This window comes from Apodemus sylvaticus, chromosome 7, assembly GCF_947179515.1.
Source record: "Apodemus sylvaticus chromosome 7, mApoSyl1.1, whole genome shotgun sequence".
Lineage (NCBI taxonomy): Eukaryota > Metazoa > Chordata > Mammalia > Rodentia > Muridae > Apodemus > Apodemus sylvaticus.
The window spans coordinates 131,328,525-131,354,772 of record NC_067478.1 but is presented as its reverse complement, the minus strand read 5'-3'; the positions used below and the strand labels follow the sequence as shown (position 1 = coordinate 131,354,772).

General features: G+C 37.4%; 1 protein-coding gene across 14 annotated transcripts; it reads left to right on the top strand.

Moving 5' to 3' along the window:
- The first annotated feature begins 11 nt into the window (after positions 1 to 11).
- On the top strand, positions 12 to 24,814 carry Kbtbd3 (kelch repeat and BTB domain containing 3). Of its 14 annotated transcripts, none has more exons than XR_007978942.1 (7): positions 251 to 356; positions 608 to 716; positions 2,437 to 2,544; positions 5,675 to 5,792; positions 7,149 to 7,393; positions 19,771 to 22,899; positions 23,820 to 24,814. XR_007978942.1 is itself a non-coding variant. In XM_052189180.1 (7 exons), the coding sequence occupies exons 6-7, from the start codon at positions 7,173 to 7,175 to the stop codon at positions 21,371 to 21,373; spliced, it is 1,824 nt and encodes a 607-aa protein (XP_052045140.1). In that variant the 5' UTR covers positions 251 to 356; positions 608 to 716; positions 2,437 to 2,544; positions 4,452 to 4,534; positions 5,675 to 5,792; positions 7,149 to 7,172; the 3' UTR covers positions 21,374 to 24,814. The 14 variants fall into 14 exon arrangements, 13 of the variants coding, with proteins under 13 accessions (XP_052045137.1, XP_052045142.1, XP_052045144.1 ...); XM_052189180.1 differs by adding an exon at positions 4,452 to 4,534 and having other exon boundaries at positions 19,771 to 24,814; XM_052189177.1 differs by lacking the exon at positions 251 to 356 and adding an exon at positions 12 to 244 and having other exon boundaries at positions 19,771 to 24,814.
- The last annotated feature ends 1,434 nt before the right edge of the window (positions 24,815 to 26,248 follow it).

Here is a 26,248-nt window from a genome sequence, read left to right as displayed (position 1 = left end):
ACGTACCCCTTCGGAAGCAGGCAGGGCGGCCTGGGGAGGAAGTTCAGAGCCGACGCAGAGCTCTGCGGCACCGCGCGATGTCTTGTGAGTGTAGCTCGCGAGCCTCGGCAAGGGCGGGACCAGAGTGTTTCAGAACGGTTTAGCCGCTCACACTGGAGGAAGAGCTAACGGACAGTCACACCAGCCAATCGCAGCCAGAGTTTACGGCGGGTTTGGGTGGCGACTTTTCTGACTGCAGTTGCAGGTGGGTGAGTTGTGGGGTCCGAGGGAGGAGTGGGTTTGGATCTGGCTGTTGGAGACCAGGCTCCTACAACTCTCGGTTGCGGTGCAGTTCGTGAGCGCTCCGGAGAGGAAAGGTCCGCAGCGAGGATCCTTATGCCCCGGGAGGTGACCCTTCCCTGTCGTTTGCACATGGGCCCTCTGCGAACCTCCCTGTCCACCCTGGGCCAGCCGAGACAGAGTCAGTGAAGCCCTCTAAGCTTTGCTGTGCCCCGCAAGAGTTCTGCTTCTGCGCACCTTGATGCCCCCATGCTGTGCTTCATGCAGTCACACCGGTGCATTTCTGTTTTGGTTTTTTTTGTTTTGTTTTTTCTGATTGCTCCTGTAGATGGATATCGGTGCTCTTCAGTGAACGTCCATTTAAACATAGTCGAGGATGACTTAGGGTCCATGGAAAAGTTGGTCTCTGCAGATGAATGTGGATTTCGCATATGATGGTAAATAGGTGTCATGCTGATTCAGCCTGTCTCCTTTCTAAGGGTCAGGAAGAATCCGGGAATGCTAGCAGTAATCTAATCTACACAACCACTGTCTATTAGTTCTGTGTTCCTAAAGATGGATTTAGTCTGACCTGTACTTATTCCCATTAACATTTTTTGTAATACTACACACCTCTCGAGTCTTCTGCAGCTACCTGGCAGTCTGAGTGCGCACTTACACACAGACATAGCTCTCTTGATATCTCTTGATATCATCTGTCAAAAGCATGAGGGAGGTGCTATTTAAGTTCTGTATATTCCAAAAACCTGGTAATGCGACAAGGTATCTAAAGCACACAGGAAAAGCTACAGTAAGCAATGTGGGATGAATAAAGACAGCAAGCACTAATACAGTTATCAGTAAATATTTCAAGTTTCTGTTTTGCATCCTATGTTGCTAAGAATCCCATTATAGTGGCTTTCCTCATGTTTTTAATGATAGTGTGATGATGTGGACCAGGGCCTTTTGAGTAGGACAAAAGAAGAACATGTCTGGGTTCATAATGGTACCAAGAGTATTGTCAAGTTTGTTTTCCTGGATAAGGAGTTAGAAAACTACAGTGGTGCCTAGGGTAGAATAAGAAGTCAAGGGATGGGGAATTTTTTGTTTGGTGTGTATTTAAAGATAAGAGTAGTGGAATTTGCATGTTATGCTAAGTGTCTAAGAGGGAAAGAGGATTTTTTAGTGTGTATGCCAGAGAGACAGAGATGGAGACCTGATCACCATTCTAACAATCGCTCCAGGGTGATGGACCGTATTGGTTTTTTGCCATGTCACTGAGCTGGAGATGCAACTTCATATGAAAACTAGTGTTTAGGGGGTGAAGAGATGGCTCAGCTGTTAAGAGAATTGTCTGCTCTTCCAGAGGGCTCGAGTTCAATTCCCAGCAACTACATGGTGGCTTACAACCATCTGCCCTGGGATCTGATGCCCTTTTCTGGCATGCAGGTGGACATACAGATAGAGCATTCATTTACATAAAATAAATAAATCTTTAAAAAAAAGTCCTCGTTTCTAGCCAAGCACTGTCCTGAGTTTAAAATAGTACTGTCCACAATAATTACTCTGTAAATGTTCCAACAAATAACCTTCTTTCATATTATGTCACTTATGAACTAGAAATATATTCTAAAAATGGAAGATCAAATTACTGCCACTTTAGAATCATAGCTCCTTTGCTTGCTTTCTGCATCTCTGTCTTCTGGGAACAGTACTGGCCACCTGGAACTTTCAAAACCAAAGACTCCTTTTCCACGTGAGGGCTTTATATAATTTCTCTGTTGATTTACCTTCTCATCATTTAGGTGTCAACAATACATCCTCAAAAAGTCTAGTGTTGTAGTGAATGAGGGCAAGGCCTCCCGAATCAGAGTATTTGAGTTCACATACCAGCTTCCCACGTACTCATTGCATGTGATCTTATGCAAAGTACTTAAACTAGCAAAACCTTCTTTCCCTATCTATAAAATAGAGATAATAATAGTCTTTGATTTGTATAAGTAGCTATAGGATTTAAATAGAATACAAAATATGCAGAAGTAGCAGCACTAGATAATAAACACAAAAAGAAAGACAATTTAGAAGGTGTAGGTGTATGTCTATCATATTCTCCAAAACAGCTCTGGTTCCACTAGAGCATATCCATTCCTTTATTGACATTGGAGCCTACTTCTTCAGGATTCCAGCATATACAGAAGACCCGCTGAAACATCCAGCCTTGTGGTACTGAGCAACTACTAGATTCTTGGACATTCCCTTCACAGATACCCATTGTTGGTTTAGCCTGTAAGTCATTCCAAAAATCCTGTATATAATAATATATAATCCTGTGTGTGTCTGTGTGTGTGTGTGTGTGTGTGTGTGTAGAGGGTGGTAAATCATTCCATAAGTTCTGTGACTCTAGAGAACCCTGACTAATATAGTGCTTTTGCATAACTTGTATAGTAAACTCCATAGCTAGGTATTTGAGATTGGATGCTCTAATGAACTGAAGCCCAGGAATAAGGGGAAGGAAGAGGGCTTATGGGACTTTCAGGGAGAGGTGATCCAGGAAAAGGAAAATCACTTGAAATGTAAATAAAGAACATATCAAATTTTAAAAAAAGAGAACACTAATTTGAATTAAAAAAAAAAAAAGAAGCCCAGGTAAGGTAGAACACGGCTCAGTCTTATTTTAATTTATTCTATAAATTACTTAATAAAGTCATTACATTATAACAAGGATTTGTTGTTAAACCTAATTTTGAGCTATTAAGTATTTAAACTAATTTTTATAATTTCAATATAGTCTGTTTGAAGTCACTTCCATGAATACATAGCATATATGTTCTTCTGTGTAGAAGATAGTGATGAAGGAATAAAACAGAGTGTGTGGATTAATTTGTAATCAGGCTTAAAAGACAGAATGTGACAGCTCACTCCTGTGAGAGGTTGAGCAAAGAATTGCCAACTAAAAGCCAGTCTGCTAAATATAGTAGATGCCTCTGGGTGTTCTCTCTCAGATCTACAATGAAACCTTAACCATATTATAGAGTAATGTTAGCACTTTCTTTACTGTTCCCTCTCACATGTATCTGGTGCAGAAATCCAGGATATATATGAAAGTTTTGTCAAAGATGTGTACAAGAGAGGTGCAGTAAGGAAACTGCGAACATGAACTCTCTAAGAATAAGAAGAAGAATTTTGTTTTGTTTTTGTTTGTTTTTTGTTTTATTTTGTGCAGAGGATCCAGAGACATCTGAAAGAGTCCAAGGCAGAGGGAGGGAGGGAGGGAGGGAGGGAGGGAGGGAGGGAGAGAGAGAGAGAGAGAGAGAGAGAGAGAGAGAGAGAGAGAGAGAGAGAGAGAAATAGATTGAACATGGCCAGCAGAGTGGCCATGGCCCAGGCTATCTGATAAAAGGGAGACTAGCCGAAGATAGAGACTAGAGCGGGTGAGAATAGCAAACATTCAGACTAGTGAGAATAGTTATAAGGAGGAGGAAGAGCTGAGGGTCAGAAAGCCCATGAGCAGGCAGGCTGGAGTTTCGGATTGAGGAGGAAGTTAGTTGACTAGGATGCTAGTGTGTGGAATTGGAGTTTCCTTTAAACGTGACAATTATAATGAGGTAATAGAAGCCTCCTTGAATTCAAAGCTAGCCAAGGTTACATTGTAAAACCCTGTCTCAATGGTGACATCAATTTACTGTGGTTCCTATTGAGCAGAGCCTTATGAGAAGATCTTATAAGTGAATATTTCCTTTGTTGTTGCTGTTTTTATTTATTTGTTTATTATATTTTTTGAGACAAGATTTCTTTGGATAGCCCTGGCTGTCCTGGAACCAGGTTTATAGACCAGGGTCATCTCAAACTCAGAAATCTACCTGTCACTGTCTCCTGAGTGCTGGAATTAAAGGTGTGTGCCTGCCATCACTGCCCAGCTGTAAAACTGCTTTCTAAGCTTTTGGCTGATGTTGAAATGGAGGGTTAGAATGCTCTAAAAAGCATGGAGTTCAAGTGAACAAGTGTGTTTCTATACATTTTGTGTTCTTAAGGCATGTTGTTTTATCTGAGCCTCAACTTTCTGTTTTAAAGAAAGCATGATTGCTAACAGTCCTAAAAGAGTTATTATCAACATCGTGTCAGAAATCATAAAGAGTATCCAGACTTCCAGTGATAAAGCCTGGGGTCTCAATCAGGTTTGTTTCCTCTGCCAGTTAAAAATCTCCAGCACAACAAGTCGCTGCTGGGCAAACAGGAGCAGATGGAATCAGCAGCTGAAGAATGGCATGTACTGAGGGTGAGGAAACATAATTACACAGCATCACACAGAGAAAAAGACCCCATACCAAATCAGTAAATCAAGTCTCTTCTCAAGAGCGGTGTGATTTAAAGTCATTGAAGGGTTTTCTTCTCCTAAGTTAAGGTTGGACAGTCTGAATAAAGATAGGATGGTTAAAGGGCCAACAGCTATTGTGTAACCTGTCCTGATATAGCCTTGAACTTGTTGAAACAGTGGGCCTGCAGGTGGGAAGGTAAATGGATACAGGGTCCTTATTTTATGCTGCCAGGCTTTTGTCTTAAGTCAGGAGGGTGAGGAAGAAGCCAGCCATCTTGGAAATGTTCTGCCTTTATGACCTAGCCATAGCCTCTCTCCCTATCTGTCTGTGTACCAGGGAGACTTCCTGACTCTTAGTCTCTCACTTGTACTGCCAGGGTTGTTGTATCACTAAGCAACTACAAAAGTTCTAACCATTTGTTGGTCTGCCAATATTTACCTCTTAATAGGAGTGAATGTTTTACATATAAAGTCATTGTCCAGTTCATTGTAAAAGGGTCCACAAACTTTGCTTTGAGATATGGATACAGATGCTGAATTTTAATTCTTATCATTGTCAGAATTTCTTTTTACATCTGGTTCTTTTCTTTGTGTACTGACATATTGCATGTTTTTCACCTCTAAAACAAAAGAACAGAATTATAAATTACCTACTTACTCTTAAATCTAACCTTGCTGAATTTCTTTAAGAAATAATTGAGGAATCAAAGAGCAAAGAAATGGTAGTGGGTAAAGCACTTGTCTTGTAGCCATGAATAATTGAATGGGATCCTTATCTCATGCCAAGTGTATCTGTAATCCTAGTGCTTCTCCGAAGAGATAGGAGACTGAGAGAGGAGAATCCCCAGAAGCTTGTGGATCAGCTATCCTGATGTACACAGTGCCAAATAATAAGAAACTGCCTCAAATAAGATGGAAGGGGAAGGGGACAGATACCTGAGTCTGTCTTCTAATCTCAACATGCACTATGGCACATGCAACACCACCACTGATAGAAAGGAAAATTTATGCATACCGTGCCCTTGCCTTTTAAACCCACTGTAATGCTGCTCCCCGCCTCTAATTCCTCAATGCTTCTTATTTATACTTTCCCTTAAACAGGCCATTGAAGGTGTCAAACATCAGATGACTCCAACCACAATCTGACGATCTGTAGTCCTGTGAAAACCCAAAGCAAAAAGCTCCAGCGATGCTCCCAGTACCCTGAAAGGAATAAATGGTACTAAGCCACTAAGTGTTGGGGGATTTTAAGGCAGTGAATAATTGTGAAAGAGAGACACTAGGGAATATGTTTTCCTATTTCTCTGATTTCCCTAGTTCTCAGTCTTTTTCTCTTTGCCATTCTGTAACTTAGGCTGTTAACACTTTTGTATTTGGAGCGGAACTTGTTATTTGTAAAGTTAATGAGTATCTGGCTCTGCTGTTTTGCATTCCTTACTTTGTATTTAGGACTCCCCTCCCCCCCTTTTAACAATACTTAGTATTAGCATGCTGTTTTGTTTTGTTTTCCTCTATCAAATAGGTCAAGTAGGACCAACATTTGCTTTTCTTTCTTAGTAATAGCCATTTTCTTGGTTAGAGTTTCTGTTGCTGTGAAGAGCCAGCATGGCCATAGCAACTCTTATAAAGAAAAGCATTTAATAGGGCTGGCTTACAGGTGAGGTTTAGTCTTTTGTCATCATGTCAGGAAGCATTAGGGCTCACAGGCAGACATGGTGCTGGCACAGGAGCCCAGATTTCTAAATCCAGACGGGAAGGCAGTAGGGAGACAGAGCGACACTGGTCCTAACTTGAGTTTTTGAAACGTCCAAGGTCACCCTCAGTGACTCATTTACTATAACAAAGACATACCTGCTACAAAATGGCTATACCCCCTAATAGTGCCACACCTTTATGAGTCTTGGGAGCTACTTTTATTCAAACCACTATAGCCACCAAACTCTGATCAGTTTCTTTTTCCATGAAACCAGTTTTCTTGTTAAAGTCAGAGTTAAAGTTAGAAGATATGTAGTATATACATCACCAACAACATTTTAATCCTACAGGATATCATGCATAGAAGGACAGAGATATATAGAGAGTGTTTACTAAAAAAAAGAACTACTTAAGACTAATACTTTAATAACAGTAAGATGAGACATATGGTGAAGGCCTGAAGAAGGTAGGTATTCATACAGTTTATACAGTCACTCTTACAACCATAAATGTCAGATCTCAATTACATACTTCTCAATTCAAATATACATTTATGAAAATTCAAAAAGAATTTAATAATAAATGTCATCAAAAATACATGTTTAAAGTAAGGTTTATTATAATATTGCTGTTGTTGAATATTGTTATAATTTCATACATGAGTACATTTTTTTAAAAATTCATTAAGGGGGATTGTAACAAACATGGATGTCAGAAGATAGTTTGTGGAGTTGGTTCTTTTCTCCCACTTATTATGGGGTCTGTGAGTCTAACTTAGACATTGCAAGAGCTTTTCCCTGATAAGATATGTGCCAGCCTGAAGAGGTCAAATTAAATCTGAAAATTTCATTAGCTTCCTATCACGCTTCTTTTTTTCTAGTTCTAAGAACGGGAGGAATTAACTATGGATAATTCATACAATTTAAATGAACAAAGCTCATGGAATGGAATCTCATCAGAAAAGAAAAAGAATTTCCTTGCATCAGAAGATCATGGACAGAAAATCTTAAGTGTACTACAGAGATTTAGAGAACAGAATGTCTTTTATGACTTCAAAATAATCATGAAAGAAGAAATAATCCCATGTCATCGTTGTGTGTTGGCTGCATGCAGTGACTTTTTCAGGTATTGTACCCCCAGCTGTGCCTTAGATTTTATATGGGAAAAACTACATTATAGTTTACAACCATACTCACTGCCCCTGATCATGCTATAATTTTAATTCTTAATAAAAATGATTTAATCAGAACTCAATTATTAATAGCTTTTGATATGGAATCTTAAACTGCAGCTGTAAAAATAAGAGTCCTCCCAGGATAGTTTCCCAAAGATCTTTAAAATTAGTGCCTTGAGCTATTCTGGGTAAGGTTTATATGGGGTTAATTTATTATCACATTAGTAAAAGGTGAAATGACAAGTTGAAAAAAATTGAAGCTGAGCTAATAATCTATTTCCCATGGGAGGAACTGCAGCCCAGATTTTCTTTTTCTTTTTGTCTTTCTATGCATGTAGTATCAGTATAGAGGAAGCTGAGAAAGGAAGTTTGCCATGATGACAGTAGGTTTCTGTTGCAATAAGGTCAAATGTATTATTATAATACTGTGGCAATTGTTTCCTGGCCAGTAAAGAAACAGGTATCTTTTGCTGACACTCTGCAGTCAGCCATCCTTGTCATACTGCAGTAAACTAAAGTCTTCACTGCTACTCTGCATTAGGATCAGTTTTGGAAGAAAAATTAAGTAGGATTTTAATCTCCCAGCAAATTGGTAAAAACTGAGTAAAATTTAATATATGAAGCAAAGTGGTAATTATATTGCATTTATAATTTATATTTAAGTAGGAGACTGAACCCAGGGCCTTGTGCTATTCTATTTTGAATCATTAATTCAAAACCTGCTTTATATAAATGTGTAATTCAAAATATGCTGTATTGCCATTAGAGTAAATATTGTAAGCTAGACTTTATTTAGCAAGCAGTTCCTGCTATCTGCTGCTTGCTGAATACCTGCCTCTGTGGGGTTTTGCTTTGAATTTGGAGTTCAGTGATGCACAGTGTCCTTGGCCAGGGAGGCTTCAGCAGTCTTGAACTCTTTTCTTTTTGTTTGTTTGGATTTGGTTTTGTTTTTGTTTTTTGAGACAGGGTTTTTCTCTGTATAGCCCAAGGGTTTTTCTCTGTATAGCCCTGGCTGTCCTGGAACTCACTCTGTATATCAGGCTGGCCTTGATCTCTGAAATCCGCCTGCCTCTGTCTCCCAAGTGCTGGGATTAAAGGTGTGTGCCACCACTGCCCGGCTGAACTGTTTTCATAGTGTAACTCTTCTTTTTCTGTTTCGTCATATACTCTGAGGCATGTTGAGCTCCATGAGGGCCCACAATGACAGACTTTGTTGCTCCTGCGCCCCTTTGTCTTCCCTTCTTTTGAGCACAACTTTCCTCCCATGGAACTGTTAGCGTGCTCCTTATCCTTATAAATGTGGCCTCTTGTTCACATGCCTCTATCTATTTGATGGTTTAAATACTTAATTTCTTAGTATATATGCCCTAATCTAAATCCCAGGTCTCCTGCTCACTATTCATGTGACCTTACACAAATTTCCCTCTTCAGATCTAGGTCTCCTCACTAGTGACAAGGAAATTAGAAAAGCAAAAAGAATAGGAATTATTATATAGTGTCATTCTGGAGGTTATAAAGGAATAATATATAAATGGTTAGCATATTTTATTCTACATACAGTTAATGTTACTCAAAAAAGTTCTTGTTCCATAACATAGGAAAATACAGAAAGATCCTGTTCATAGTATTCACCATGATTTTCCTGCAGTGTTTTCAAGCTAATACAACAAAAAGTTCTTATAAATATTTGCAACCTTGTGCTCTTTTCAAACTTATTTTCAGTTAAATAGTTCTACGTGTTGTTTCACAGTTTTTTACATGTACATAATGGTCAGTTGTCAATTATAAAGCTAAATAAATTTAACAGTATTAGTAAGTAATATACAACAAAATGGAGCCTCAAACACTTTCCTGATTTTTGAGTCTCCTTTTCATTGTTAAAATTACTATTAAAATAGGATAGTTTTCATTTTTAATTTTAAACATTTTTAGGTTTCTGTTGTACATATTTATAGTACATGGTATTGGGTCACACAGATATATACAGATATATATTGTTTATATAGAATATCCTCCCTGCCCCTCCTGTAGCACAATTTGTTCCCTGAGTGATTTTCACTTCTACTTTATGCCATAAGCACACACAGAATTTTGTGTTGCTATAGAAAATCTAGAAACAAAAAACAACAGAGTGTATATTTGTTTCTCTGGGACTGGCTTAATTAGCCTAATAAAATTTCTTCAGTTAAATATATTTTCCTGCAAACCAAGTGACTTCCTTTTTCTTTATGTCTGAAGATAATCTACAATATACATTATGTGCATTAGAAAAATCTATTTTTTTGTTGGTGGACACCTAGGTTCCATCACTGAATTCTAAAAGTTCTTTTTTTTATTGAATATTTTCTTTATTTATATTTCAAATATTATCCCCTTTCCTTATTTCCCCATCATGAACCCACTACCCCATCCCCCACCCCCCCCTGTTTCGATGAGGGTGTTCCCCCACCCACAGACCCACTCCCTACTCTTTATCCTGGCATTCTCCTACACTGGGGCATCCAGCCTTCACAGGAAAAAGGGCCTCTCCTCCCATTGATTACCGACAAGGCCATCCTCTGCTACATATGCAGTTGGAGTCATGGGGTCCCTCCATGTGTACTTCTTTGTTGGTGGTTTATTCCCTGGGAGCTCTGGGGTATCTGGTTGGTTGATATTGTTTTTCCTCCTATGGAGTTGCAAACCCTTTCAGCTCCTGCAGTTCCTTCTCTAACTCCTCCATTAGGGACCCTGTGCTCTTTCCAGTGGCTCTTTGCAAGCATTCACTTCTGTATTTCTCAAACTCTGAGACAGCCTTTCAGGAAACAACTATGTCAGGCTCCTGTCAGCATGTACTTCTTGGCAGCCACTATAGGCTCTGAGTTTGGTAACAGTATATGGGATAGATCCTCAGGTGGAGCAGTCTCGGGAAGGCCTTCCCTTCAGTCTCTGCTCCACACTTTGTCTCTCTATTTCCTCCTGGGAGTATTCCATTCCCCCTTCTAAGAAGGACCAAAGCATCCACATTTTTGTCTTTCTTCTTGAACTTCATGTGGTCTGTGAATTTTATCTTGGGAATTCCAAGCCTTGGGGCTAATATTCACTTATCAGTGAATACATACCATGTGTGTTCTTTTGTTATCTCACTCAGGATGGTATTTTCTAATTCCATCCATTTGCCTAAGAATTTCACGAAGTCATTCTTTTTAATAGCTGAGTAGTAGTCCATTGTATAATTGTACCATATTTTCTTTATCAATTCCTCTGTTAAAGAATATCTGGGTTCTTTCCAGCTTCTGGCTATTATATATAAGGCTGCTATGAACATAATGGAGTATGTGTTCTTGTTATATGTTGGTGCATCTCCTGGGTATATGCCCAGGAGTGGTATAGCTGGGTCCTCAGGTAATACTATGTCCAATTTTATGCCTGAGGAAAGGCCAGACTGATAACCAGACTAACAATGGAAGAATGTTCCTCTTTCTTCACATCTGCTGTGACCTGAGTATTTGATCTTAGCCACTCTGACTGGTGTGAGGTAAAATCAGAGTTGTTTTTGATTTGTATTTCCCTGAAGACTACACATGTTGACCATTCTTTAGGTGATTCTTGAGCTATTCAGTATTTCTCATTTGAAAATTTTTTGTTTAGCTCTGTACCCCATTTTTTAATAGAGTTAATTGGTTCTCTAGAGTTTAACTTCTTGAGTTCTTTGTATATATTGGATATTAGTCCTAGATCAGACATAGGATTGGTAAAGATTTTCCAAATCTGTTGGTTGCTATTTCATCCTATGGACGGTGTCCTTTGCCTGACAGAAACTTTGCAATTTTATGAGGTCCCATTTGTCTATTGTTGGTCTTAGAGCATAAGCCATTGGAAATTTTCCTCATTGCCCATGTGTTCGAGGCTCTTCCCCACTTTCTATTCTATTAGATGCAGTGTATCTGGTTTTATGTGGAGGTCCTCGATCTACTTGGACTTGAGCTTTGTCCAAGGAGATAAGAATGGATCAATGTGCTGACTGCCAGTTGACCCAGCACTGTTTGTTCGAAACGCTGTCTTTTTCCACTGGATGATTTTAGCTCCTTTGTCAAAGATCAAGTGACCATAGCTGTATGGGTTCATTTCTGGGTCCTCAGTTCTATTCCTTTGATCTACATGCCTGTCTCTGTACCAATACCATACAGTTTTTATTACCATTGCTCTTTAATACAGCTTGAGGTCAAGGATGGTGATTCCCCCAAAAGTTCTTTTATTGTTGAGAATAGTTTTCTGTATTCTAGTTTTTTGTTATTCCCAATGAATTTAAAAATTGCTCTTTTTTTTAAAAAAATATTTTTATTTTCTATATTCTTTGTTTACATTCCAAATGATTTCCTCTTTCCCGGATCCCACCTCCCCATATGTCCCATAAACCTTCTTCTCTCCATCCCTTCGCCAATCACCTCCCTCCTTTTTCTCTGTTCTTATATTCCCTTCCCATGCTAGATCAATCCTTTCCAGGATCATTTCTAACTCTATGAAGAATTGAGTTGGCATTTTGATGAGGATTGCATTGAATCTGTAGATTACTTTCAGCAAGATGCTCATTTTTCTATATTAATCCTGCTAATCCGTGAGCATGGGAGATCTTTCCATCTTCTCATATCTTTTATTTCTTTCTTCAGAAACTTGAAGTTCTTGTTATACAGATCTTTCACTTGCTTGGTTAGAGTCACAAAAAGGTATTTTATATTATTTGTGACTATTGTGAAGGGTGTCATTTCCCTAATTTCTTTCTCAGTCTGTTTCTCCTTTGAGTAGAGGAAGGCTACTTATTTGTTTGAGTTACTTTTATATCCAGCCACTTTGCTGAAGTTGTGTATTAGGCTTAGGAGTTCTTAAATATATAATCCTATAAACTGCAGATAGTGATATCTTGACTTTTTCATTTCCAATTTGTATCCCATTGACATTGTTTTGTTGTTTAATTGCTCTAACTAGAACTTCAAATACTATATTGAATAGATAGGGAGAGAATGGGCAGCCTTTTCTAGTCCCTGATTTTAGTGGGATTGGTTCAAGTTTCTTTCTATTTAGGTTGATGTGGGCTCCTGGTTTGCTGTATATTGCTTTTACTATGTTTAGGTATGGGCCTTGAATTCCTGATCTTTGCAAGACATTTACTATGAAGGGGTATTGAATATTGTCAAATGTTTTATCTCTATCTCATTAGATGATCATGTAGTTTTTCCTTTGAGTTTGTTTGTATAGTGAATTACGTTGATTGATTTCCATATATTGAGCCATCCATCCCTTCATCCATTGGATGAAGCCTACTTGATTGTGATAGATGATTTTTTGATGTGTTCTTGCATTTGTTTTTTGAGAATTTTAATGTGTATATAAATCAATATTCATAAGGGAAATTGGTCTGAAGTTCTCTTTCTTTCTTGGGTCTTTGTGTGGTGTAAGTATAAGCATAATTGTCACTTCATGGAATGAATTGGGTAGTGTTCCTTCTGTTTCTATTTATGGAATAATTAAATCTTCTTTGAAGGTCTGATAGAATTCTGCACTAAAAACAGGTGCACCTGGGCTTTTATCGGTTGGGAGATTTTAATGACTATTTCTGTTTCCTTAGGGATGACGAGACTATTTGTCTCATCCTGATTTATCTTTGGCACCTGGTATCTGTCTAGAAAATTGTTCATTTCTTCCAGATTTTTCAGATTTGTTGATTTTCAGATTTGTTTCAGCTTTTCTAGTAGGATCTGATGATTTCTTTTCTTTTCTTTTCTTTTCTTTTTTTTTTTTTATGTTTCCTGAGTTTCTGTTGCTGTCTCCCTTTTCATTTCTGATTTTGTTAATTTGGATACTGTCTCTGTGCCCTCTGGTTAGTCTGGATAAGGGTTTGTCTGTTTTATAGATTTTTTTTTTCAAAGAACAAGCTCCTAGATTTTTTGATTATTTGTTCAATTATGAGTTTTCCTCGTAACACTGCTTTCATTGTGTCCCATAAGTTTTGGTATCTTGTGCCTTCATTTTCATTAAATTCTAAAATGTCTTTGATTTCTTCCTTGACCAAGTTATTGAATAGGCCATTGTTCATCTTCTATGTGCATGTAGGCTTTCTGTTGATTTTCTTGGTATTAAAGACCAGCTTTAGTCCATGGTGATCTGATGGGGGATGCATGGGATTATTTCAATCTTCTTGTGTCTGTTGAGGTCTGTTTTGTGACCAACTATATGGTCAGTTTTGGAGAAGGTACCATGAGGTGCTGTGAAGAAGGTATATTCCTTTGTTTTAGCATGAAATGCTCTATAGATTTCTGTTAAGTTCATTTGGTTCATAATGTTTTTGAGTTTCAATATGTCTCTGTTTAGGTGCTGTTTCCATGATCTGTCCATTGATGAGAGTGGGGTGTTGAAGTCTGCCACTATTATCTTGTAAAATGCAATATGTGCTTTGAGCTTTAGTAAAGTTTCTTTTATGAATGTGGGTACTCTTGCATTTGGAGCACAGATGTTCAGAATTGAGAGTTCTTGGTAGATTTTTCCTTTGATGAGTATGAAGTGGCCTTCCTTGTCTTTTTTGATAACTTTTGGTTGAAAGTCAATTTTATTTGGTGTTAGAATGGCTACTACAGCTTGTTTGTTGGGACCATATGGTTGGAAAATTGTTGTCCAGCCCTTTACTCTGAGGCACTGTCTTGTCTTTGACACTGAGGAATGTTTCCTATATGTAGCAAAAAGATGGGTCGTATTTAAGTATCTATTCTGTTAGTCTTTATGTCTTTTTATTGGGGAATTGAGTTCATTGATGTGAAGAGATATAAGGAAAAATGATTGGTGTTTTCCTGTTAATTTCTGTTGTTAGAATGATGTTTGTTTGGCAATCTTCTTTTGGGTTTTTTGAAAGATTACTTTCTTGCTTTTTCTTGGGTATAGTTTCCCTCTTTTTTTTTTTTTTGTCTTTTTTTTTTTATTCGATATATTTTTTATTTACATTTCAAATGATTTCCCCTTTTCTAGCCCCCCACTCCCCGAAAGTCCCATAAGCCCCCTTCTCTCCCCCTGTCCTCCCACCCACCCCTTCCCACTTCCCCGTTCTGGTTTTGCCCTATACTTCTTCACTGAGTCTTTCTAGAACAAGGGGCCACTCCTCCTTTCTTCTTGTACCTCATTTGATGTATGGATTATGTTTGGGGTATTCCAGTTTTCTAGGTTAATCTCCACTTATTAGTGAGTGCATACCATGAGTCACCTTTTGAGTCTGGGTTACCTCACTTAGTATGATGTTTTCTAGCTCCATCCATTTGCCTAAGAATTTCATGAATTCATTGTTTCTAATGGCTGAATAGTACTCCATTGTGTAGATATACCACATTTTTTGCATCCACTCTTCTGTTGAAGGATACCTGGGTTCTTTCCAGCATCTGGCAATTATAAATAGGGCTGCTATAAACATAGCAGAGCATGTATCCTTATTACATGGTGGGGAATCCTCTGGGTATATGCCCAGGAGTGGTATAGCAGGATCTTCTGGAAATGAGGTGCCCAGTTTTCAGAGGAACCGCCAGACTGATTTCCAGAGTGATTGTACCAATTTGCAAGCCCACCAGCAGTGGAGGAGTGTTCCTCTTTCTCCACATCCTCTCCAACACCTGCTGTCTCCTGAATTTTTAATCTTAGCCATTCTGACTGGTGTAAGGTGAAATCTCAGGGTTGTTTTGATTTGCATTTCCCTAATGACTAATAAAGTTGAGCATTTTTTAAGATGCTTCTCCGCCATCCGAAGTTCTTCAGGTGAGAATTCCTTGTTTAACTCTGTACCCCATTTTTCATAGGGTTGTTTGGTTTTCTGGAGTCTAACTTCTTAAGTTCTTTATATATATTGGATATTAGCCCTCTATCTGATGTAGGATTGGTGAAGATCTTTTCCCAATTTGTTGGTTGCCGATTTGTCCTTTTGATGGTGTCCTTTGCCGTACAGAAACTTTGTAATTTTATGAGGTCCCATTTGTCAATTCTTGATCTTAGAGCATATGCTATTGGTGTTCTGTTCAGAAATTTTCTCCCTGTACCAATGTCCTCAACTTCACAGAGTTAGAAAAAGCAATTAACAAATTCATCTGGAATAACAAAAAACCCAGGATAGCTAAAACTATTCTCAGCAACAAAAGAAATTCTGGGGGAATCAGTATCCCTGACCTCAAGCAATACTACAGAGCAATAGTGTTAAAAACTGCATGGTATTGGTACAGTGACAGGCAGGCAGATCAATGGAACAGGATTGAAGATCCAGAAATGAACCCACACACCTATGGCCACTTGATCCTCGACAAAGGGGCTGAAAACATCCAATGGAAAAAAGGTAGCCTTTTCAACAAATGGTGCTGGTTCAACTGGAGGTCAGCATGCAGAAGAATGCGAATTGATCCATCTTTATCGCCTTGTACTAAGCTCAAATCCAAATGGATCAAGGACCTCCACATAAAGCCAGACACTCTGAAGCTAATAGAAAAGAAACTGGGGAAGACCCTTGAGTTTCCCTCTTTATGTTGGCATTTTCTATCTATTATCCTTTGTAGGGCTGGATTTGTAGAAAGATACTGTGTTGGTTGGAATTGTCATGGTATATCTTGGTTTGTCCATCTATGGTAATTGAGAATTTCATTGGGTATAATAGCCTGGGCTGGCATTTGTGATTTCTTAGGGTCTGTATGTCATCTGCCCAGAATATTTTTGCTTTTGTAGTCTCTGGTGGGAAGTCTGGTATAATTCTGATAGATCTCCCTTTATATGTTACTTGACCTTTTCTCCTTACTGCTTTTAATATTCTGTGTGTGTGTGTGTGTGTGTGTGTGTGTGTGTGTGTGTGTGTGTTGTGTGTGTGTGTGCATTTGGTGTTTTGACTGTTATGTGATGGTAGGAATTTCTTTTCTCTTCCAATGTATTTGGAGTTCTGTAGGCTTCTTGTATGTTTATGGGCATCTCTTTCTTTACATTAGGGAAGTTTTCTTCTATAATCTTGTTGAAGATATTTACTGACCCTTTAAGTTGAAAATCTTCACTCTTTTTTGTACCTATTATCCTTAGGTTTGGTCTTCTTATTGTGTCCTGGATTTCCTTGAAATTTTGGGTTAGAAGTTTTTTGCATTTTGCATTTTGCATCTTTCTTTGACTGTTGAGTCATGTTTTCTCTGGTATCTTCTACATCTGATTTTCTCTCTTCTATCTCTTGTATTCTGTTGTTGATGCTTGCATCTATGACTCCTGATCTCTTTCCTAGGTTTTCTATTTCCAGGGTTGTCTTCCCTTTGTGATTTCTTTGTTGTTTCTATTTCCATGTTTTAGATCCTGGATTTTTTTTTCACTTTCTTTACCTGTTTGCTTGTATTCTCCTGTAATTCTTTAAGTGATTTTTGTGTTTCGTCTTTAAAGCTGTCTACCTGTATTTCTTTAAGGGAGTTATGTCCTTCTTAAAGTCTTCTATCATCATCATGAGAATTGATTTTAAATCCAAATCTTTCTTTTCTGGTATGATGGGGTATCAGGACTTGCTATGGTGGGAGAGCTGGTTTCTGATGATGCCAAGAAGCCTTGGTTTCTGTTGCTTATGTTCTTGACCTTGCCTCTCGCCATCTGGTTATCTCTACTGCTACCTGCCCTCGCTGACTCTGATCCTGGTTATGTCAAAACTCTTCAGAGTCTAGCTGACTCTATAACCCTGTGATTCTGGGATCATGTGATCCTGAGATCCTAGATATATTAGAGCTCCTGGGAGTCAAGCTGCCTCTGGGATCCTTAAATCCTGGTGTGATCCTAGATGTGTTAGCATACCTGGAAGTTGAGCTTCTTCTGGGTGTTGTGGGATTGAGTGCAGAGCCAGCGCCCAAAGTCTACCCTGGATATAGGCCAGACCAGAAGGAACCCATGCCACTGGCCGGGTGGGGTTCCTGTGTCCTTGAATCCTGGGGTCCTAGTTAGTTCTGTTGTTGGGGCAGATGTTGTGGCCTCCTCACCTTGGATCCTGGGCGTGTTAGAGCACCTGGGAGTGGAGCTTCCTTTGGGTGTTGTGGGGCTGGTCGGGGAACTAGCACCCAAGGTCTACTCAAGACCCTCTCTCAGATCAGAATGCAATTTTAAACTTTTAAAGAGCAGAAATAATCAGTCTTTATTAAATTTATGGATAAATGTGACTACAAATTTTTTTAAACTTGTTTTGTGTATATGAGCAGATATCCTTACAGGTGGTTGTAAACCATCATATGCTTGCTGATAATTAAACTGAGGACCACTTGAAGAGCAGCCAGTGCTCTTAACCACTGAGCCATATCTAGCCCTGTGACTAGAAATTTAATCATTTATATTCTTAAAATAATCACAATTTATAATATCTATGGTTTGATAAAACTAACTACATTGAGAGAATGCAAAATAAAAGTGTCAGAAAAGTTTGTACTACATAGCAAAAATTATGATTAGGATATAGTATCAAAGAACATGTCTTATAGGAACTGCTTATAATAACATGCCATATCTGAGAAATAATTAGGAGAGTAGTGTAAAGTATAGGAATTTAATCTTATATGTGTCTTCTGCAAGGGTATAGAAGTTGATATCAAATTAAAAATACATAGAATCCAGGGACTGAAGAAGTTATTCAGCAGTTAAGAGCACTAACTACTCTTCCAGAAGACCTGGATTCAATTCCCATCATCCATATGATAATCCATATTCCAGTTCCAGAGAATCTGATTTCCTCTTTTGTCATCCATGGGCATTAGGCACATACTTGTACACATACATACATGCAGACAAAACCACTCATGCCACAAATAAAACCTTAATAGATTGGTAGACAGATACATAGATAGACAGAAATGTGGGGAGACAGGTACTATTAGGAACCATTTGATTTCTTTAAATAATAGCAGTTAATACTCTCCAGTAATTAAGTTATTTATTCTTCTAAACAACTTGTTTAATCCTTACATTTTGCAGGATTGCATCATATATAATTATAAGGTAAAATGTATAAACTGGCATACATTGTCATAGAAACTTGTGTTAAGGTATAGCATAATTATAACTTTTGTCACTGCATTTATTTGGCTTCATATTAAGAAGTATATTGAGTAACCTGGGAAAAGAGCTCTTTATCATTGTTTTCCTATCTTATTTAAAAGATACCTCATATTCTTCAAGTAGATCTTGTGCTCACTAATTGACTTATTTATTCTCTGGGACAGATTCTGAGCAAAATTTAGTCCCAATACCACCAAGTACAAGCATTGTACACCCAATTTGTCTTAGTTACTTTTCTAAGCTGTGGTAAGACAATATGACCCAAACAACTTATAAAAGAAACTGTCTAATTAGGCTTACAGTTTCAGAAGATTAGAGTCAGTAATGGGAGAGCCACGGTATGCAAGAACATGAGAGAACACACTCATAATGGCACTGTTTTGAAACCTCCTATCTCCCCCATTGACACACCTCTTCCACAAGGCCACCCCTTCTAGTCCTTCCCAGATGTTATACCAACTGGCAACCATATATTCCAACATTACCCAATTGGGGGGGGGGGTCATTCTCAGTCACATCACCACAGCAGTTTTTATATTATCATCACTGTTATGAAACCAGGATAAACAGTAAAATACATTTTATTCCCTGAGTAGGTATACCCCCAAATAACCTGTATTTTTGACTTTTCTGAGTTCAAAATAGTCCCAATCCCTTTGATTTGCCTTTTAATTTCCAAGCTGGTATAATTATTCATATTTAGGGCATAGTTTTACTGTGGTTGTTACCACAAAAAGATAGGTTTGACTTTTTGGCTTTGTATGACTTAGGTTTTGGATATTACTTCCCTGGTCACCTATTTACTATGAATCTGATTTGACAGATTTCCCCACAGAGAAATACAAAATCATTAGTAGCAATTGGCCTCTTCTGTGTTTTGTGTAAATTTTTAAGCCTAAGACCTTGAGCAATGTATGTTAAAAAATTTTAGTTATTATCACAGATATAATTAATTTGCCATTGAAGAAAACTTTTATATGTAATAACCAGCCAATATATAAAATTTGATACACTTTACAACCTTTTCCTATTTCTTTCTATGTATGAGCTACACTGTATATTTTTTTAGTATGAAGGTTACATAATCTCAGCAGATACATATTATACCATATAGTTATTATAAATGTTAAAATAATTCATTAAGATGCCATTAAATCTTTTAAATGTATTCTACATTAAGTAAATGGTAAAGACGCATGTGTATATTGATATTGGAAATAGTTATAATTAAAATACTTCTGTTTACTTGTGCTTCTTTTTTAATTCTTTTCAGGGCTATGTTTGAAGTAAACATGAAAGAAAGAGATGACGGAAGTGTTACTATCACAAATTTGTCCTCCAAAGCTGTAAAGGCATTTCTTGACTATGCCTATACCGGAAAAACAAGAATAACAGATGATAACGTGGAAATGTTCTTCCAGTTATCATCCTTTCTTCAGGTTTCCTTCCTGTCCAAAGCTTGCAGTGACTTTTTAATAAAAAGCATCAGTCTAGTCAATTGTTTGCATTTGTTATCTCTGTCAGACAGCTACGGCTCTGCCCAGTTGTTCAATGACACTTTATATTTCGTGCAGCATCACTTTCATTTGCTGTTTAAATCCAAAGATTTTTTAGAGATGAATTTTGGAGTGCTGCAAAAGTGTCTGGAATCAGATGGGTTGAATGTACCTGAAGAAGAAATGGTCCTAGAGGCTGTCCTCACATGGATTAAGTATAACTTAGAGTCCAGGCAAAAGCACCTGCCTCACTTGATTACAAAAGTAAGATTACATCAGTTATCTGAGGACACACTTCAAGACTGTTTGCTCAAGGAAGAGTATTTGCTCAAAAGTACAAACTGTTTTGACATAATCATGAATGCTATTAAGTGTGTGCAAGTTTCTAGTGGCCTCTTTCCTGACGCTCGACCATCCACAACTGAAAAATATATATTCATCCATAAAACTGAGGAAAATGGAGAAAATCAGTATACATTTTGCTATAATATTAAAACTGACTCCTGGAAAATATTGCCACAATCACATCTGATTGATTTGCCAGGTTCTAGTCTGTCTAGCTATGGAGAGAAAATATTCTTGACAGGTGGTTGCAAAGGGAAGTGCTGTAGAAAGGTTCGACTTCATATTGCAGAGTCTTACCATGACGCCACTGACCAGACCTGGTGCTACTGTCCAGTTAAAAATGAGTTTTTCTGGGTTTCAACCATGAAAACCCCAAGAACCATGCATACATCAGTCATGGCTCTCAATCGATTATTTGTTATTGGCGGAAAGACTAGAGGATCCCAGGACATTAAAAGTCTCTTAGATGTTGAATCTTATAATCCACTGTCCAAAGAGTGGACATCAGTTAGCCCTTTACCCAGAGGCATCTATTACCCAGAAGCCAGTGCATGCCAGAATGTCATTTATGTCCTTGGATCTGAAGTAGAGATTGCTGATGCTTTCAACCCATCACTTGATTGCTTTTTTAAATACAATGCTACAACTGACCAATGGTCAGAAATAGTAGCAGAGTTTGGGCAATTTTTTCATGCTACTTTAATTAAAGCTGTCCCAGTAAACTGCACCCTTTATATATGTGATCTTTCCACCTATAAAGTATATAGTTTTTGTCCTGATACTTGTGTTTGGAAAGGAGAAGGGTCTTTTGAGTGTGCCGGCTTTAATGCAGGTGCAATTGGAATTGAGGATAAGATTTACATATTAGGTGGAGATTATGCACCAGATGAGATCACAGATGAAGTGCAGGTCTACCACAGTAGTAGATCAGAGTGGGAAGAGGTGTCACCAATGCCAAGAGCTTTAACTGAATTTTACTGTCAGGTTATTCAGTTCAACAAATACAGGGACCCATGGTATTCTAATCATTTCTAAAAGTAATATATGCATGAGTGCTCTAAAATTACACATAGTAGAATTGGTTAAAATATATCTGGGCACAATAAAATGTTCCTTCTATCCAAGAATGACTATAGATGTATGCTATTTCCAGAAGTTTAATACATTTTACCAAAGTTTTATTGAATATAAATTCATTTTGAATAATCCAGAATATATAGTATTTTCTTATATAAATGAAAATTACAAATGTATGCCCACTTAAGTTAAAGGATAGAAAAATCAGTGTTCACAGATGTGTACTGTGTAGAAGGGAAAGTTTTCTTGAAGTGAAAATGGCTTATAGACTGTACATTGTGTGACATGAAGATAAATTAGAAATAGATGAAAAATTTACATTGAACACTCAAGTGTAAGAATTGTTGAACCCCTACTAATTTCTGCTTGCTGGATAAATGATTTCATTTCACATTTGTGTTGCCAGAAATTTTCCACAATATACTTTTTTACTATTATTGTATATAATGTTATGTACATGCAATATATCTTTGTCATTAAGAATGTATTGGAACACATTACATTGCTAAACCATTGCAGTTATTATTTTTTTAATTTCTGATTCTATTTGTTTTCACTGTCATCTAGAGACCTAGCTTTTAGTAAGTCTCTAGCACTTGACACTCATTTTCTGGTTCACATTTAATAGATTTACATTTTTTATCATCATTCCAAATTGTACCAACCTGAGTGTTGTCTTAACATATAACTCACTGGATGATATCCTTATAATCTGAAATGATACTTTTAAAATAGTTTTTCTACATTAGTCCCTATTCCACAACAGAGAGGATATAGAAATTTTTACCTCTAGAGAAGTTGGTCATTATCAAGTCAGCATACAAAGTAGTAGGGTTTGTTGTGGTCTTTTTATGCATGTTTGTCATTATAATTTAGTTCCTATTCCATATCCCTTTCACACTGCCTCTACACATCCTGCAAGTCCTACTCTAGCTGCTTTCTTCCTGCCAGATAGTAGTCCCCTTTGGTTTCCAGTTCACATGCATTCTGTAATGCTCTCTTCCCCCTTAAAATCTCTTCTTTCAGAGTAATCTTTCTACCTACTCCCCCCTCAAGCACACACACATTATATATGTTGCACAGATATAGAAATATCTAGATTTAGTATGAGAGAAAATACATGTCTTTCTGGATTTGGCTTATTTCACTTACCATATTGAACTCTAGTTCCATCCATTTTCCTACAGATGCTTTGATTTCATTCTTGACACCTGATTATAATTTCATTGTGCATATACCCAACATTTTCTATAACCATTCATTGATGGGCATCTAGGCTGATTCCTGAGTGTTGTGAATAATGTAACAATAAACATATTGTTCACTAATTCACTAATCATTTGTCTCTTTAACCAGGAGTTGCAGTGAAGTTCCAGGGTCTAATTAATACCTTACCTGGCATGGGCACTAAATTTATTTAAAGCACCATGTTGTTTTACAACTTCAGTAAAGTATTCCAAGTGAATTCCTCTCTCAAAGAAATGGTAGGACTTTTGATACCGATAATTTCAAAATGTATGTTTATGTCAGCTTTAATGAGAGCATGAGCATCCTTGTTTCTGAGAAAAATTGTTCTGTTTTGCAAGACACATGCTTATTTAATTGCTCTATTAAATAGTAGATATTAAAATATATTAGATATTGGCATTTTAGGTTGTAAGACCCATGATTTGTATCTCAAAAATCATATAGTTTGCACAACTTAAAACTAGTATGGTTTTAGTTTTTAAAACTTCTTTCAGTTTTTAAAACTTTCTATGCTACATTGTAAATCTTAATTTGTAGTAACTGTGCAATTGAAATTTACCTAATTTTAAAAGAAAATTCTTCTACTTTACCACATGGATTTTCAATATCAAAGTATATTTTCATGTACCTTCAAAATCAGACTCTCAGATATCAGTCACAGATATTATTTTTAAGCACAGTCAGGTGACTTTGCTCTTTCTTTTGTGTACTTAATAAAAAGAAAGCTCAGTAGATGTTTCTCTGACATTTTTCCCCCTCTGGCATTCTTAAAGCCAGTAACAATGAGTCACCTATATGGGGTATTTCTTAGTGAAGTGTGCTTAAATAATAGCATTACTGAATCTAGGAATTATTAATTTCTTCCAAAAAGAAAAAAAAAACTAAAGCAAAAAAAGAATCCCCTCCCAACAATCTTACATTATGAAATCAACTCCGACGCTGCTATTCTCACTGACCATGGGTTTATGGTAGTATCTCTTGACATATACTTGTTGTCAAGACCTAATTGGTTCCATCTACTTTGGATTTGTTGCCTTTGCTTATGCTGGTTTAGGACTTAGTTCTATTGCTTTGTTTGCTTTTTTAAAATGTTCATTATGTTATTATGAAGAAAATACTATATCCAATTATAAAAGCCATTTCTTTATCCCCACAGGCATAGGCTTGGCTCCACTATTTCATCTAACTGCACTGATGGGGAAAAACGGTCCTATGATCAGCATCTCCATGACCCTATACACACTGGACCCATGACTAAATCAGTTACATTATCTGTCCCACGACTAAATTAGTATTCCCTGTGGTCTTGCCAGGTACTATGGCCTTGCTACCTAAGAACAAAATGTATCACTATGGCCCTTAACATTTTGGTTTTCCAATGTGCAAATCTCTATAATCTCTGGTTTATTCTAAAAATATAACTTCTTTTTATGACTTCTCTCAGTATTAACTTCCATTAAGGCCTTTACCCAGTACTACAGTATAGCAAACAAAATAATGAAGCTCATTGCCAAGACTACTGTCATTCCTATGGGGGAAATTTTTTTTAAACAATTCTCCATCCATTATCTTTTGTCTTGTTTTACCTCATTAGGGTATTCATATAGAAGTATTTGAATATTTTCTCCTAAATTTGAAAGTATGTATATTGCATTATTAAATATAGAAAAGCATTAACATATGAAATAAATTCAAAGTTACTAGACATTCCTGTACTGATCTTCAAACCTGAGTTAAAATGTGGTACACCTTTGTTCAGGTAGTGTCTTAAGGAAGAATAGTTGCATAATCAAAATTAACTAAAATCCCATAACAACTCTGCATTGGAATAGAAACATGAAAACTGGGTTATTTGAGGGCAACCACAACAGATTGTAACAATATTCCATTTTTTCATATACTAAGAAAAATGAAATATGTATTCATTGTATTTGGCTCAAGTATGTATTTGACAACCATAGTCTAAGAGAGGGGGATATATTTGTTTAATATCTTGATATTCTGAAGCAATAAATGTTGTAATGATTACATACATACTGGAATATAGAGTGTTACTTTGTGATCATTGTTCTCAGATTAATTGAATCCATTGTTCTGGGAACTTTCCTCTTCAAACTTATATTTGAAATTAAAATATGTTTAAGAAATGTCCTTCCTGAGAACCCGGTTATACCACTCCTGGGCATATATCCAGAGGATTCTTCAGCATGCAATAAGGACACATGCTCCACTATGTTCACAGCAGCCCTATTTGTAGTAGGCAGAAGCTGGAAAGAACCCAGGTGTCCTTCAACAGAGGAATGGATACAAAAAATGTGGTATATTTACACAATAGAGTACTATTCAGCCATTAAAAACAATGAATTCATGAAATTCTTAGACAAATGGATGGAGATGGAGAACATCATACTAAGTGAAGTAACCCAGTCTCAAAAGATCAATCATGGTATGCACTCACTGATAAGTGGATATTAGCCTAGAAACTTTGAATATCCAAGGAATAATCCACATATTAAATGATATCCAAAAAGAATGGAGGAGTGGACCCTGGTTCTGGAAAGACTCAGTGCAAGAGTATAGGGGAATTCCAGAACAGGGAAGCAGGAAGGGGTAAATGGAGGAACAGGGGGAGGGAAGAGGGCTTATGGGACTTGTGGGGAGTGAGGACCCAGAAAAGGGGAAATCATTTGAAATGTAAATTAAAAATATATCAATAAAAAAAAGAAATGTATCCAAGAGAGCAACTCAATAAGGTAACCCTTCAAAGTAAGGGCTAGACTTGAGAGGAAAACATATTTATATTCAATATAAGAAACAATAATTGTACCTTATGATCTCCTTAGGATGAGACTAAAACATTTTACCTTCTGATTTTGTTTTACATACTTGAGACGTTTTTAAAAATAGGGCTTGATTTTATTAAAGGGAAATTTTCTTCCCTTCCTCTCTCACTCACTCCTTTCTCTTTCTTCCTTCTACCATGCAGGAAAAGCTCTTAACTGAGTAAAATCAAAGACCAAATTAAAAAAAAAAAAAAACTTCTATGAATTTTTATTTCTCTGACATGGTACACATGAATGAAAGTGGTAATTTCCTATCTTTATATCTTAAAATTTAAAGTGTGTTTATAGATTACATTTGATAACCTACTGCCTACTCAAATCTGTACCAAAATCGGGAATTTAATCAGTATGACAATAAACAATAACTATCTTAAATTAGAGATGCACATTCAAAATGAAAATGATCTTGGAATAAAATATGGTGTGGATCTTTTCTCCAGCAACTGAGCAGGAGCACGGGTAGCACAGGAGTGGCAGAGCAGCTGAGACAGGGTCCATCAGTCCCCTACCAGCACTCGGGAGCTGGGATGAGCCACAGCATTCTGTGCACTAATCCTGCTAGGGAACAACTGGTCTGTAGGCAGTGCTTTGACCTCAAGGTTTAGAGGTGAGACCTCCATCTTTTCTCCAGCGACTGAGCAGGCTGGTACAGCCAGAAGCACAGGGAACACAGGAGTAGCAGAGCAGCTAGGACAGGGGCCTTCTGACCTACACCTGCAAACGGGAGCTGGGCTGAACCACA

Coding starts and splice junctions, on each gene's coding strand:
- Kbtbd3 (XM_052189188.1), top strand. CDS start 7,173: ATGGATAATTCATACAATTTAAATGAACAAAGCTCATGGAATGGAATC. Junction 7,394..19,770: donor GCATGCAGTGACTTTTTCAG/GTATTGTACCCC, acceptor AATTCTTTTCAG/GGCTATGTTTGAAGTAAACA.